At 36.9% G+C, this 17,173-nt stretch overlaps 1 protein-coding gene and 1 pseudogene across 1 annotated transcript in view; both read right to left on the reverse strand.

The window, feature by feature from the left end:
- Positions 1–2,354: 2,354 nt before the first annotated feature.
- Positions 2,355–4,453, reverse strand: LOC148803366 (KH domain-containing protein At5g56140 pseudogene; annotated as a pseudogene).
- A 3,565-nt stretch (positions 4,454–8,018) lies between these two features.
- Positions 8,019–17,173, reverse strand: part of LOC104594180 (glycerophosphodiester phosphodiesterase GDPDL3) — a 105,534-nt gene continuing 96,379 nt past the window's right edge. Inside the window, exons 7-9 of the mRNA XM_010254362.2 lie at positions 10,557–10,693; positions 8,876–9,356; positions 8,019–8,603 (exon numbers count right to left, since the gene is read on the reverse strand). Coding sequence (XP_010252664.1) covers positions 8,302–8,603; positions 8,876–9,356; positions 10,557–10,693 — 920 coding nt within the window. The 3' untranslated portion in view covers positions 8,019–8,301. The remainder of the gene's footprint in view (positions 8,604–8,875; positions 9,357–10,556; positions 10,694–17,173) is intronic.

Below are 17,173 nucleotides of genomic sequence, written 5' to 3' on the forward strand. Positions count from 1 at the left end.
GGCCAATGACGGTTCAAAAACACTAGTTAGCTATGCCTTTATCCATGGGACATTACATCTACACAATGTTGGAACAGTTTGTAGATAGAAGATTCGGAGTGCTGACTTGGACCAATATATTATTTAGTTCTTTTTAGACCTCATTACATGATTTCAACTATCATTCCTTGGTCAATTGGCCTAACCATCTTGGTCGCTCTCACCCAAACTAGTTGGGACTTGGGATCGCTTTGGTATGGCTCTCGTTATAACTGGTAGCCTTATCACCATCTTAGGGCCATGGTGGCCTTTCATTTACTTGATCATTGATAACTAAAGGTGGATGCTCTACCCCTTTTTGACAAGAATTGTGATACTTAGAGGGTGGTTGGAGAAACACATCCAAGCTTTGTACTCTAGGCATGTTCGTTATATGGTCTAGACGGTCAAGTCAGAGTTATTTTACTAAAATTCCAAGGTGTGGCCGTTGGCATATTGCTATTGGTCTGGTGAACCAATGGCGCAGAGGATGTGATGTAACCAAGTTCAAAGTTGAGTGCAACTTGCCCAAAGGCAGTTAAAAAAAGAAGGGTGAAATGCTGAAATCTCCCTTCAAGTATATGACCATTGCTAAAACCTTTCCTAAAGTTTAATAATTGCAATCGCCTACCATTAATTTTTTGGTATGGTTGCAACTAGACTCTCTTTATTAGAATCCTTTAATAAAAGGCATGGAAATATCTAAAATACCTATGCAATTATTATTATGGCTGGTTTCTGTAGAGAGAAAACAATACAAATTTTATAAACAACAAAAAAAAAGAGAATTTAAAGGTTGCAGCTTTATCTTTGAGCAATTGATTTGAAGGACAAATTTGGAAATAAATCTATTTCAAACAAGAGATTGAAAGGGTTTAGGCTAGTAGCCATTCATATGAGGTGAAAATTTAGAAAATAAACATTTTGATCAAAAGTAAATGTATGGGTATTTTAGACATTTTCATTCCTTTTTTAGAGAATTCTAAGAAAAGGGATCTATTTGCAACTATGTTAGAAAGCTCAAGGGAGGTAATTGCAATTTCCAAACTTTAAGAGGTTTTAGCAACAACCAGAAACCAACATTTTAAAAAACGACATGAAAACTGAACCGTTCTGGCCACCGGTTTCCAGGTCAACAGTCTGACCGTCCATTTTGAACGAACGGCCCATTTTGATAGCAGAATTAAAAAATAAAATAAAAAATAAAAAATAAAAAAATGGTAAAAAATCGTTGAATGGGTTGACGGGTCGGATCAACGATTTATTGACTTTTTTAACGCTTTTTTACCAGATTCTAGGTTTGGGGTAAAACGAAACCGATTGCCTGGACAATTCGCAGGCCGAACGGTCCGACTGTCCGAATCAACAATGGTTCGAAAACGTTGCCAGAAACTTCAAAGATAGTTTCAGCAATTTACTCAAAAAAGAATTATCAAATCAAATTCAGATATAACAAATTATTTTTTTTATGAACTATTTGCACGCTTGGCCTAGTATTATGAAGAGATTAGATGGGATTAGTATACATACACACACATATCTGTACTCGTGTTCTTGGATTTCAGAATCAGAATATATGTAAATGAATCAAACTTTAAGAAGGATTAAAATTTTGCAACCTATTGGGGCATATAGGCCAATACATATCATATTGGTGACCCCCGATATGCCCCAACAATGTGTTTTGAGGTCTGATCTGGTTCAAAGGGGTAGATGGGCCCTACACCAATCCCCCTAAACACAGTTTGAATAAAAAACTTAAAAAAAAAAGGATAAATTACATGGACCCCCTTACTATGGGGTCAATGACAAAGACTCCCATGCACTTTTTTACGATAAACACTCCCCTGAACTTTTACATTGCAACAAATATCCCTTTGTTAAGTGAAAAGTGTTAAATTACCAAAATACCCCACTAACATTTTTCTATTTTCTTTTTCTTGCCATTTTCTCTTAAAACATAATTTACCCAAAAATACCTCTAATCATTATTGGAAAAGGAAAAATCTAAAATGGCTTTTGATAAATCTGAAATTTTAGATCTGAAAAGTTAAAAAGATATTTTTTTTGTGTGAAATTTGAAAAGAAGCATAGATGCTTTTCTACTTTTTAGATTCTTTGAATCCATAAGTTTGCTTGTATTGGATCAAACCTTTATCATATGAAATTTACTGATTTTACCATTTTACCCCTATAACATATTATTTGGAAATGTTGAGTTCAATTTGCATTGTCTCATAAAAAATAGTTTTCAACATCAAAATAATATTGAAGCAATATAAATAAAAAATAAAAAATTAATAATTAATAATTAATGATTAATAAATGAAACGATTAAAATTAAAAAAATAATTAATGACTAAAAATATTAAAGTATTTAATAATTAGTAAAAATAATTTATAACTTATTATTATTATTTATTGTCATTATTATTACTCACCAAACCACCGTTGCTGCAAGTTGCAGCGGCGGTGGCGGGAAGACAAGAGAGAGAGAGAGAGAGAGAGAGGTTGAATGAGGAGGAGTATTTTCTAACTTTAGGCCACGTTTGAAACGTGTTTGAGCGTGTTAAGTGACGGGCCTTAGTCTTAAAATCATGGTTTTCAAAACCGAACCGGACCGGAAAAACCAGGAACCGGTCAAGTGACCGGTTTCAGTTTTCCCCAAAACTAGAAATTTGCCCAAAATTATTGATTTTCGCTAGCAAACCACTGACCTGGGTGGTTAACCGTTTGAACGGTTTTGACCATTTTTTGTTTTTTAAATTTTTAAATTTTTTTATTTTTTTGTCAGAACGGGTCGACTGTTCGACCCGATAACCGGACCCCTGACCGGTTCAGTCCCTGGGTCATTTTTAAAAATCATGCTTAAAATTTCAGATCTGATAAAACTTTTCAGATCTTATTTCAGATACAACACCAAACAAATGTGGCGTCTGAAAAACAACATCAATGAATGAGAAATCTAACTCTCACCACTGATCTGTCGGAAAAGGAAAAAATCTCCGGCAAGTTCATTGGTGACGTCCTCCATCTCTTCTGGTTTGGAGCGCATAGCAGTGTTGCGCTTCTTGTGCCCCGTTAATCAATTCGTGTACCTGTAGAATTAGAGGCATTAGAAAGGAGTAAGAGGCAAATTGCAGAAACAACTGATGGGAGCACTTCACCATTCAGTCCAAGATGCTGTTGGAAGTATAAAATCGTAGCAACTAATGCCTTCTATCCATCGTAAAATCTTTCCAACAATCACCGAAGCTGCTATCTATCGTAAAATCTTTGAAACAAGAGATTCTTCATATTGTTCCTCCTCCGACGAAATTGTGAAATGAAAATCAGTATTTTTTCAGAAGAGAGGGCTGCATAGAGTATGACTGCAAAGCAGTAGAGACCATCCACATAATACCTTTTCTCTGAACTGTCAAATCATTGGTGACGTTCTCATCTGTATGTGTCTAACTCCCCTCTCCCTCTCCCTCAATCTTCTTCAAGTAGGAGGATCCTGAACCCCGATCTTATGACCTTTTTCTCTTTTTCTTTTCGTCTGAACACTTTAGAAAGAAAGAAAATATCAACATAGGGATCCTGATAGATTTGAAAGATGCCTGAATAAATAGAAGGAAATCAATTTTGATTGCTTCTCATGCTGAAGAACAGAAAATGCTTCGATCTAAACGTCCTCTAATAAGGACATGACACTCGGTGCTTGCCTCCACCCGATAAAGAGATTCCCTCTAGGACCAGGGAGGCGGCCAACAAAGTTGTAATTGGGGTATTTGTCGACAGGAATATCCACCCTGATAGTTTTCTTGACAATAAGACCAGATGAGGGTTGTATAAATCCTATTCTTTCCGATTGAAATGCCGATGCCCAACCATTCATATTGGCTCCTCCATTTGAAAATAATCCTCCAGATGTCAGAGGGCTAGCTGCAAGGGGGCTAGCATGTTCAAGACCACTTTGATCTAAAAGTGATGCATTCCCCAACAGTGTGCTTACACGCAATATTTCCTGGTTCAGCAACCGATAGCTGTGTGGAAGCATAGATATAAAAGGGTAAAGCTTCTGGGGCTCTGCCAGCAACTCAGAGATTGTCTTGCTCAATAAGAGCGTTGGTTGCAGAGCGAATGCTAGAGAAGTCAGGAGAGAGAGGGGCGGTAGATGGAAATGGTGAGTAAGCCATATATCTGCCGGAAGACATATTTGCCTGGAGGGTAGGCGATTGATCCAGGCCTGATTCCGGCGAGATGGGTAGGGATCCCAAGCAGGCGATTTATAGCTCCAATGGTTGAATGAGAACTATTGTAACTTTAATGTCCATTGGAATTGTCCATTTGTTGTCTATACCAATTTCAAGAATAGGGGCGTGACAGTAAGGAGGAGCTTTCAGCCCAGGGCAAGAATATTTAAGTCCAAAGTACTGTTGGAGTAGGTGACGGTTCAAAATTGATGCCAATTTGCGGGTTTTGATGCATAGAGTGTGAGTGTGGGTACTTGACAGTTTGTTTATAGACTTGCAGTGGAATTCAGAAATCTGCATTGAGCCTACTTTTCCGTAAAATAAATTAGAAAATGATAGTTCGGGCAATTATAAAATTTTAAACAGTCAAATGAGAATCTTTTTTCAAGTTAGAATGCTAATGGAGTTGTGTCTTTGTCTAACGGCCAAAGTTCAGGAAGGATCTTTATCGTAAAAAAAAGTGCAAAGGGTCTTTGTCACTACCTCATAGTATAGGGGTCCGAGTAATTTACCCGAAAAGAAAATATAAAAGCAGCCAAGGATACAACCATACAGTCCATGTCACTTTGCTTTTCCTTGTTCTATTACCCCAATCTTGCATTCTCCTTTACTCTCTCTCTTCTCCCTCTTCCCATCACTCTCAATTTGTCATCTCAACACCCTCACTTTTGATTCCTCTCCCTTTCCATCGGACTCTCTCTCTCCCCCGAAACTCATGTCTCTCACTTTCTATAACAACCTAAGGTCTCCCCTTAATTAGTTCAATATATATTTTATCCTCTACTTCTATCTCTAATTCCCCCTATTCTTTCCACTTTTCCATAAAAATAGGGCCATAATTTATTAAGATTTGATTTTCCAAATCAAACAATATTTAATCTATAGGCATAATTTTAAGCAAAGAGAAGGGAACAAGGGGAATTCGATGTTTTCCATATATTTATGACATCTTTGATTATTGTTAAATAATCTATTCTTAAATAATAATCCATTAGTTATGAAAATTATTAAAAAATTCTGAAAAATATTATACCAAAATTATTTCAGAAATAATCCATTATTTAAGAAATGTTAAATAATTTAATAATCTACCAAAATTAATAAACAATCCATTATTTAATAGTTTTTGCTTATTAATGAGTGTTCAAAATTTCAACATTTAGAGTAATTTACATTAATCATTGTAATTTAATAAATTTTCATTAATTTTTTACAATAATAATTTATTGATAAAAGATATTACTAATTTTACTAGTTTATGTAATTTACTAATTTTTATAAAATCAATAATTATAGTTACCAATTATCAAAAAATTTAGGGAAACTATTTAACTAATAATCCATAATTATTTTTTAAATAAGTAATTAAAAATTAAGAAATTGATCTATGAAAGAATATTCTCCAAAACTATTTAAATAATAATCCATTATTATTATTATTATTCAACTAAATAATTATTTAATAATTTAGGAAAACATTAGGAAATTAATCTATCAGAATTTGTTTCATAATTATTTAAATAACAATCCATTATTATTATTTCAATAAATAATTATTAAATGATTTAGGAAAATTATAGAGTCTATCCACACCAATCTAGACCACTTGGTTAACTTTGACCATACCTGGTTTTACATTAATTAATAACAAATGGTTCACTTTTAACTTAAAATAATTAATTTACTATAATTACATTATTTTACTAATTACACTTACTTTGATTAATAGTAAATAATTTAGGATTAAAAAGTAAATAATTTACATTAATTTATTATTATTGTAAATAATTAATTTGCTATACATAACTTCTAATCAATAGCAATTTCAATAATTTTTTTGGAAATTATCATAAAATGTTGTAATTTATTTTTATTTAATTACTGCTAGTTAATTAGTTATAGAAAATTATTAAAATTGTAGGGATGGCAATTTTCCCTATAAAACTGGGGCAACAAGTTTTCTCAAATCTTAAACAAGGATGGAGCAAAGATGGGGTGGGGATAGGGAAAATATTTTTGCCCCAAAATAGGGATGGGATTTGCATATATTCCCTGAACCCGATGGTAAATTAGTAAAATATCTATAGATTTAATATTGATTTTTAAAATATCTTTAAGTTTTCCTCATATTCTTATAATTCTAGGATTCCATAATTTCATTAGAAAATACCCAAATTGTCATAATCTAATTCCTAAAATACCCCCAAATTCTCATAATCCTATTTGTAAATCATTTACAAATTATATTTTTTTAGGTGATTACCTCAGAGTAGGGAAAATTTGGAGATTCTTCATCCCTGACAGGGAATGGGTGCCTCACCCTGACCCCAATGGTGAGTTCAGGGCGAGAAATGGAGTAGAGTGTCTTGACATAGAGGGGCAAGGGACAAGGAAGGGTGCCCTATCCCATGCATTGTATAGGCCCTCGCTAGTTTAAATATACCCCTTGAGTTACCTTTCCAGAAAATGCGGTGCTGCTACATTTCCTCATTTGATTATTTCCATTTTTCAATCCATTTAGAGCAGAATACTGTAATAGCCTGCTAGGTTAGTCTTTAATTTAGGCTGTACCTGGCAGCTATTGTCTGCACGTTGGATTGCTGAGTTGATTCTCCTGAAACTTGAATAGCTTGCGGAGTTTATCGACTATAATTGAAGTGTTGGTAGTACTAAATTAAATGCAGTGCATTACGCAAGCTACCTTCATAACTTTCTGAAAATTTCTCTGAATTGGCTATGCAAATTTTAATTTTTAATCATCCTCAGAGCTTCTCCTCTCAGACTTTTTTAAACTTATTAAAGTTGTCCTAGAAAGAAGACAGAAAAAGAAAACGAAAAAACACCACCACATCAGCACCACATAGGCATTGGCATTTATTATATATGAAACAATCTGAAACTGCTTGGTTTTAATGTTTATCAAATAAATAGTAGAAAACTGAAATGTTTTTATTTCTGTATATGGGGAATTTGGGGAAACGTCAAATTCTTGTTTCCCTCAACACCTAGCGTTTCTTGAAATCAAATGTTGATGTGACCCACTTTAATGAGTACTAATTTAAAGTGGAAAGTAAAAAATGTATGCCCAACCAAACAATAAAAACAGAAAACTTTAATGTGAAAAAGTAAAAATAAATGTTTAATATGAAAAAGTACATAAACAGCACATTCATAAATGCCCACTGAACCAAACACATGCTTTATTGTGTGGAAGTAAGTTGCTTTCTCAAGCATGAAAGCTCACAGATGCTTTCCCTCTTTGGTTAATAGTCATATTGTAGCATTATGTAGTTGGTACTTGGTAATATTGAAGAAGAGGAAAATCATCACTTTCGATTCGCATTATGTTCTCTCATTCGATGGTTTCCTCCTGATTTGTGTTTGGGATATTATCTCCCAAGGATTCCTTCACGGGAGCCTGTGTTCTGTCACAACTCACACTATTCATCAATGTTGAATACTCCATTGTTGGCAGGACATAAGTGGTACGTATGTATCATCCAAATGAAGGAAAGTGGAGGTGTAGAGAGTCAGAGAGGTAATGGATTTATGATCCTTGGCTCAAAGAGGAAATGCATACTTGGAAGTTGAGTTGTTTCTTACCATTTTGTCCTTAACCTCGCAGAGGATTTGGTTTTCAGATGTCAAACTCCCCAATAAACTTATCCCCACGGGAGATTGTGTTTTCAGTGTTTTTTCTTTCAGGAGATCCGGGTTCTACTAACACCAGTTCTATAGCACGAGAAATCAAACAATCAACAATTTTACAATGAAATACAAGAAATGCAATTCAAATATGTAACATAAATGTTTACAGGCGTTCATATTCCCAAAAAAAGTAATAATAAGAAAAACTACATTTTAAAAGTGACTAATCGCGTCAACCCCAAACCACCTACAATCTGAAACAGCGAGATAGCAATACAAGAATACATTTAACGGTTATATAAGGAAACCTTATTGTGGTATCTGGAGAATGGAGGAGTTGCAGGGAGTATTGGCATGGATATTTTAGGTGATAAGGCAGAGTAATAGGTTACTGGTTTCAGAAAAGCAGAAGAGATGTGAGGAGAATGCCCAAAGATGATAATAAGTAGGTAGTACTCTCTGTCTGTCCGCTTGACTTCGGTGAGGTTGGAGGAGATGCAAATGTCCCACTCCCACTGGTTGATGTGTTCTTTGTAACTGAAGGTAATGGTGGCTCTGCCACATCGGATTCTGTCAGGACGGGGTTTGGAGCCTCAACAGAAGGTAAAAGTGCAGGATTCCCAAGTGACAGGAGACCGTTAGGTAGAACAGGATTCATATATCTTGGTTTTCTGTTGCCCATCTTCAAACATCGGTTATCTGCATTAACAATTTAATATGAAGCATCAACACCATATTAACTTAATATTGAAATTGTTGAATTATAAGATGGAGTACAATAGCAGGACGCAGAAGAAGGAACAATTTTCTTAAAATGGATTTCGACTGTCTTCAAGACTTCTTGTAGCAATTGCAGAAAAGAAATCCTATTTACTTTTCTTCCCCCAGACACTACTGGAAGGTGGTGAAGCATTGCATTTGTTGCAGAAACAAAACAAATAACATCTCCATTGAGTAGGTTCAGAACTTACTTCTGTATGCATTAGCTGTCCCTGGAAAGTCGGTGATGATTCCATCGATCCTAGCTCCCATGACAAAATTATTGATCTCAAAATTTGGGTCTGACCAGAAGTCCCATGCTTGAGATAAATATTCATTATGGAATACATGTACATAGACAGTTAGGTTTGATGAGTGTAGCTTTGAAACAATGTTGGTAGCACCAGTGAGGAAGAGCTTATTCGTAGGAAACACAGAATTCTTTGTAATTGCCACAGAATGAGCAAATTGTTTGATGTCCATGATTGATGAGTCATCAGCATCACGGATATCTTCATCAACTTTGTATACCAACTGGTAATTGGTTTTCTCCTTGAATTTGATTAAAACGGAGCTGTTACTGGACTGGATCATAACCTTCTGTTTGGTTTGGTTATAGCCAGAATGGTTTAAAGCATCAATCACTGCATCAGTAATGCTTAAGCCCAGACTCTTTGCAAGATAGGTTGCATTCTGCAGAGAAGGCAAACAAATGTCATGATTCAGTTGAAAATGATGACAACTCCAAGAAGGATATAAATGAGGAAGGTTGCATTTAGGTATGCCTCAAGGAGAGCACCTGTTTTTTAGTTGGCTGAGCCCTATCCATATTCACCCATAACATGAATTTAGATTTTGTTTTTTGTAAAATTCTTGGTTGCATTTAGGCGTGACAATTTCTGACCAAATACAGGTAACCCATCCACTTTAACTCATCTACTTGGTGGATTGCATATGGGTTGACAACCCATTTGGGTCGGGTCAAGTTTAAGTTGGTTAGTTGGCTTGGGTGTTAGGTACTTGTAACTTGTTGGATCCTTTCCAAATTCTGCCACTCTCTCTCTCTCTCACCCACCCACTGATTGGATTAGAATGGGTGGATTAGGTTGGGAGCTGAACAGATTCTTTATGTCTCAATCAACTTCAGAAAAAACAAAAATGACAAAAATATGCAAGATAAGAGGCTGTTGAAGGAGGGTCTACACACCAAATCACCAATGAGGGTTGGTGATGCAGTAATCAATTCCCAGTACCTGCTCCACCAGATGTGGCTGAAAGTCGTTCTTTGATGCCAGTCTGCCACCTTCTCTGGCCATTTCTTCTCTGTAGTGTGTCTTTGAGAGAGAGAAGAGAAGAGAATAAAAAAATACGCAACTATCTATGCTGACAGTCTTGAGAGGCAATTTTGTCTGAAAAAACTTGATTATTTTCCTGCTCATAGATTTGGATATTATTTTGTGAAAGTGACTGATTTTATCAAGTCACCCGTCTTTGTTTCTTTATTTAAAGTCCTTTTTAGCCTTTTTTTTTTCTCGAGGGTGGGGAATGGGGTGGGAAGGGGTGGTTATTTAAAATTGACCTAATTGAATGATTGTAACTAATTGGATAGGACAGTACCAGCTCAGTTGGTAAAATCTCTGGCTGGTTGTAGTAGAGACTTGGGATCAAATCCTGCTATCACTACGGTTTGGGGGTTATCTTGAGACTATTTGACACCCCCCCCCAAAAAAAAAAGCAAAGGAAAAAAGAGAACAAAAATTAATTAATGTTTTCTCCTTGAACCTTCAGTCAAGACAACCTACATGTGTCTAAATTCAGCATAGGTACCTCTCTTATGCAATAACTATCATCCAAAAACAAACAATTAAAAAAGATTGTAACATATGAACTGACCTCTATGCTGATCAAGACAGAAAGTGGTTTGCCCTTTGCAAATGCCAGAAAGTCTTCTAGTGAGAAGATGTTTCCAGTATATTTATATGCAGGATTGCGATATAAGTACGATCCAATGAATGGATTAGCTATAGATGCTGCATTAAAAAAGGAAGTTTGCAAAGATCAAATGGAAGTTATTAAATACTTGGTTGAGACAAAGCAAAATCCTTCTCCCATTTCTATTTTAAGAAAATAGGTTTCTAGCATATGAAATAGCAATTGCAAAAACTGCATGAGTATAAATGTAATGTTCGTCGAAATTAAGGAAAAAGAAACCCAGGACAATAATAGTCATGTTGATAGGAGCACTATAACAATAAGTTTAAAGACAGGGTCCTGTTTGATAGGTCCTACATATAGGCCTCTTCTATATAAATTCTCCCTTCAAAATAATTAGCTTAGTTGTAGTGCCATTACAGAGCATCTAAAACCCTAATTTCAACTAATGAAAATAATAATCTTATGGAATTTGATGTGTTGCAATGCCTTTTCATAACCAAACCAACTCAAGAAAACCAATACAGAAGAAAGCTTTGAAATAAAAGACTAAAACTTTCTAGTTCAATTTTAATTGTACTAGAACATTACAAGAATCAAACATTCCTATCATTATAAGTTAATATGCAGCAACAAAGATAATTTCCAGGGATTTTAACAGGAAAGGGTAAATGTTTAGAAATGTTCTACACAAGAAAAAAGCAAGCTACAATTTGATGTGGTTAGAGACTGGAGACTATTGCATTAAACTAGGCACAACTCTTTTTTTTTCAGATAAGCTGAACACTATTCAAGCACCATGAAACTACTGATGGAAATAGAGGGGTAGTTGTAAGGTTTAGAGATGTTGAAGAAGAAGAAGAAGAGGAGGAAGTGTCGAGAATGCTTGGTGTGGCACTGTTCACACCAAGAAACTTTTCATTTTTCTTCACAAGCAAAATTACAAAGGTGCCCTTGAATAGGCACTCAAATACAATATTCGTAAAAGGACAGAAATGCCCTCACTCTCTTAAAACTCCCCCTCAAGCTGAGCATAGATATTTATCATGCCCAACTTGTTCAAATTTTTGTTGAGCTTTGATTTCGGAACACCTTTAGTAAGACAATCGGCCAACTGGTCTTCAGACCTCACATAAGGTAGACAAATCTCTCCATTGGCAACTCTTTCTCTAATGAAATGTCGATCAAACTCTATATACTTTGTACGATCATGTTGAACAGGGTTGTGGGCTATGTTTATGGAAGCTTGATTGTCACAATATAATATCATTGGAGTATCAATTTGCACTCTCATTTCTATCAACAAGTTCTTCAACCACAATAATTCTGAGACTCCATGTGCCATAGCTTTGTACGAGTCACAACTGATTGCTTCTTGCTTCTCCAAGATACAACATATTACCACTCGCCAAAGTACAATAGCTAGAAGTAGACTGCCTACCATCAATAGAACCTGCCCAGTCAACATCAGAATAGGCCCCTACCTTTAGATGCCCATGATTAGAATACAACATCCCTTCAAATAGGAAAATATTCTATTCACTGCTTGCATATGAGATGATCTAGGCTTGTGCATGTATTGACTGACCACACTTACAGCATATGATATATTTGGTCTAGTCAGAGAAGGCAACCGACAAGTCTCTGATACACACCTTTATCAGGAAGGACATCTCCATCATCAACTCCTAACTTATGATTGGGATCAATTGGAGTTTTATCTGGTTTACAATCCAATTTTCTTACCTCCTGAAGTAAATCAAGAACATATTTCCTCTGAGAAATACAATGCCCCTCTTTGACCTTGCTACCTCAATCCCTAGGAAATATTGGAGATTTCCGAGATCCTTAATTTCGAATTTAGTAGCAAGGAAATACTTCAGTTCAGCAATCCCAGAGATATCATCCCCTGTGATAACAATATCATTGACATATACTATCAACATAGTTATTTCCTAGGGATTGAGGTCAGCTTGTGATTGTGAGAAGCCAAATTTAAGACAACTTTCCTGAATCTATCAAACCAAGATCGAGGAGATTGTTTAAGGCCATAAAGGGATTTCTTCAAACAACAAACCTTTCCTTCACTCCTGGAGGAAGTTCCACGTAAACTTCTTCCTAAAGGTCTCCATTAAGGAAGGCATTCTTAACATCCATTTGATACAAGGGCCAAGAATAGTGGGCAACAAGAGACATGATAACTTGAATTGAATTCATCTTGGCTACTGAAGCAAACATTTCCTGGTAATCAATGCCGTAAGACTGGGTGTACCCTTTTGCCACAACAGTTCAGAGACTCCATGTGCCATGGCCCTGTATTCTGCTTCTGCTGAGGATCGAGCCACAACTGATTGTTTCTTGCTCCTCCAAGAAACAACATTACCAGCCACCAAACTGCAATACCCTAAAGTAGATCTTCTGTCATCAATGTTTCCAGCCCAGTCAACATCAGTATAGGCTTCAAGTTTCATATGACCATGCTTGGTAAACAGAATTCCCTTTCCCGGAGAGCCTTTCAAATAACACAGAATTCGTTCAGCGGCCACCATATGAGTATCTCTGGGAGCATGCATGAACTGGCTAATACAACTGACAACATATGCAATATCTAGCCGAGTCATGCATAGGTACAGGAGTTTCCCAAGAAGTCTCTGAAAGACCCCTTTGTCTTCTAACAACGTCCCATCTGAAGCGGAAAGTTTGTGACTCATATCAATAGGAGTAGCAGCTGGTCTAGCACCCATCTTCCCAGTTTTAGAAAGCAAGTCAAGGACATACTTCCTTTGGGAGATAAGGATCCCATCCTTGGATCTAGCAACTTCTATGCCAAGGAAGTATCTCAACTCCCTCATGTCCTTAATCTCAAATTCTGTACGGAGGAAAGACTTGAGAGCATGAATTCCTGAAGCATCATTACCAGTCACAATAATATCGTCAACATACACAATGAGATATACTGCCAGAGATCCACTTCTCTTCACAAAAAGAGTATGATGAGACTGTGTCTGAACATAGCCGAAGTTAACAATTGCTGTTCTAAATCTCTCAAACCATGCTCTAGGAGACTGTTTGAGGCCATAAAGGGATTTTTTCAATCTGCATACTTTTCCTTGCATATCACTTCCATACATTCCTGGAGGGAGAGACATATAAACCTCCTCATCTAAGTCACCATTCAGAAATGCATTCTTTACATCCAATTGATAAAGGGGCCAGTCAAAGTGAGCTGCTAGAGATAAGAGAACCCTCACAGATGTCATCTTAGCAATAGGTGCAAAGGTCTCCAGATAATCAATACCATACGTCTGTGTGTAGCCTTTTGCAACTAGCCTGGCCTTGTACCTCTCAATGGTCCCATCAGCCCGGTATTTAATGGAAAAGACCCACTTGCAACCAACCGGATCCTTCCCTTCAGGCAAATCCACCACTTCCCAAGTGTCATTCTTGTGTAGGGCATCCATTTCAGATTTCATGGCATCCCTCCATTCTGGAATCTCAAGAGCTTTTGACACAGACTTGGGAATAGGATTAGAAGCAATTGAAGAGAGATATGAAAAGTATGAAGGAGAAAGCAGACCATAAGAAAGGTGTTTGGAAATGTAGTGTGCAGTGCACTTCCGTTTTCCTTTCCTAACAGCAATGGGAACATCAAGATCCGGGAAAGATGGCTCTAAAGGGGTTGAAACAGTACATGTTGTCTCATCTGTGACTGGAAGTGCATGATGCTCATTTGTTGTAAGGGAAACAACCTGCTCATTCCTGGATCTTTGCCTTTCATACACCTTGGGATTGTGGGTAGGACGAGGAGGTAAAGAGAGAAGAACACTAGGATAAGGAGAATGGAGTGACTGATCCTCCCTTGATTCATTTGAAGAGGACACAGGTTCATCAAGAGACTCAACTGGGACAGGGAGAAGAAGAGAAAACACTTGTGATAAACTCTCCCCCTGTGGACAATGTCCTTCTAGAGAGGAACCATAAAAGGGAGAAAGTTCATCAAAGGTGACATCCATTGAGACATATCGAGTGCCAGTCTTTGGATCAATACAACAGTAATCCTTCTGTGTGGGGGAATAACCAAGGAATATACACTTGTGGGCTTTTGGTTCAAATTTATGTCTCTGGGCACTTGGAATGTGTACATAACAGGTGCAGCCAAACACACGAAGAGGAATAGGAAAAAGGTCATTGTCTGGGTGAAGAAGACTGAAGGGGAATTTAAACCCTAAAACCCTGGATGGCATACGGTTTATGAGGTAAGTAGCAGTGAGAACAGCATCACCCCAAAATCTTGTAGGAACATGTGAGGCAAACAAAAGACTCCTTGCAACTTCAAAAATATGCCTATTTTTCCTTTCAGCAACTCCATTCTGTTCAGGGGTTCTAACACAGAAACTTTGATGAATAACCCCCATGTCAGAGAGATAGGAGGATAAGTTCTTCTCAAAATATTCTTTTGCATTGTCAGATCTGAAAATTTTAATCCTGGTATCAAATTGGGTTAAAACAAATTCATGAAATTGTCTCACAAGTCTTGGAACTTCATCACGAGATTTCATCAGGAATATCCAAGTGAACCGAGAAAAATCATCAATAAACAAGATGAAGTATCTATAGCCCCCCATAGAGGATAAGTGGTAAGGCCCCCACACATCAGAGTGCACAATATTAAAAGGAAAAGAAGATCTTTTATTGCTCAAAGGGTAATTGTTTCTACAATGCTTTGATAACTGACACGATTCACAATGAAGACTAGACACACTAATTCCCTTGAACAATTCAGGGAATAGATGACTTAAAGCAGAAAAAGACAAATGGCCCAAACGACAATGACACAACATAATTTGACTAGCAGACTGAAGAAATAGAACCAAAAGCAACATTCCTAGGCTGATCAAAGCATTGTCCCGGAGTATCGAGCAAGTATATTCCATTCGCTTCATGGCCACTCCCAGTCACCTTCCGAGACTCCAGATCCTGAAAAACACAGTGGTAAGGAAAGAAGGTTACACAACAATTTAATGACTTGGTTAAACTACTTACAGATAACAAATTTGTATTTAATATAGGTACATGAAGGGTAAAAGGTAGGAGTAAGGAATTTGTAGCCTTGACGGTTCCCTTGCCAGAAATAGAGGCAAGAGAACCATCAGCTAAGGTGATTTTATCACGGCCAAGAAGCAAATCATATGAAACAAACAAAGTAGAAAGATTGGTCATGTGATCAGAAGCACCTGAGTCGATAATCCAAGGGGTCTTAAGATTACCTGAAGTGGTTGCATGATTAGCAGAAGCTCTTATACCTGAGTGAGCAAATGCAGAAGTGGCTGAACTTCCTAAAGGGTTGGAAGATGAAGTTACACCTTCGAGATGACTGATCATCTTTCCAAACTTTTCATACTCAATTTTCATGGCCGCCAACTGTGCACAGGTAGACTCAACTTCAGTATCTGGACCAGTGGCAACATTTGCACTCCCTGTCCTTCTACTATCATGTTTCTTCTGGAACCGAATAGGAACAAGACCAGGATGTAATTTCTAGCACTTGTCTTTGGTGTGCTTTGGCTTCTTGCAGTATTCACATACAACTTCTTTCTTTCCAGAGCCACTAAGAGCCCCCACAACTCCTTTGGGTTTAACCCCCATATTTGCAAAGTGATCACTAGTACCAACCCCTTGAACCTGTACCAGCCTTCTGCTTTCTTCACTACTGACCAAAGCATACGCTTGTGATAGTGAGACACTTTCCTTGGATAAAATATTTTGTTTTGTGATGTCATATTCTGGGTTTAGTCCAGTTAGGAACTCAAACACCTTGTTTCTTTCAACTAATTTCCTGTAGGTTTCTGCATCATTAGTAGTGTCCCAAGTTATAGCTTCTATTAGATCAATTTCTTGCCACAAAGACTTCAAGGTTGAGAAGTATACCGCAAGGGATTTCTCCCCCTGTCTCAAATTCTTTACATCACTTCTCAATTTATAGGCTCTGGCTACATTTAGTTTCTGGGAATAGGTTTCTGCAACACTGTCCTAGATTTCCTTTGCTGAGTTCATCCATAGATAATGTTGACTAATCTGTGGCTGCATTGAATTCACAAGCCACCTAATAACGGTGTAATTCTCTTGAATCCATTTCTCATAAGAGGGATCATCCTCTGGGGGAGCCTTCTTGCTCCCGGAGATAAACCCCCACTTTCTTCTGCTACATATATAAATTTTCACAGATTGTGACCATGCCAGATAGTTGGTTCCATCCAGTTTAACCGTGGTCACAGTCAACAAAGAATCAATTGGGGTTCCCAAAGCATGTCCATATTCAGCAACATTCTTACTCTCAATATCTAAGGAGTCCATCATGTAAGTGCTTCAAATAGGGTTTCAGTCAACTTCTACTAGTGTACTGAATTGTTAGACAATTTTGTATGCCCTTAGCTTCAATCAGTTTTGATGTACTTTTGACATTTAATGTAAATGAATAAAGTGCATGTTTGATTCATGTTGTGTGGTATGTTTCTGTGTAAGACCCTTAAACTGGACACTTAATGAGACTCGTGTTAGTTTAGAATGTTCACAGCTGT

This window comes from Nelumbo nucifera, chromosome 1 (genome assembly GCF_055504915.1).
Source record: "Nelumbo nucifera cultivar China Antique chromosome 1, China Antique-T2T, whole genome shotgun sequence".
NCBI classification, from domain to species: Eukaryota; Viridiplantae; Streptophyta; class Magnoliopsida; order Proteales; family Nelumbonaceae; genus Nelumbo; species Nelumbo nucifera.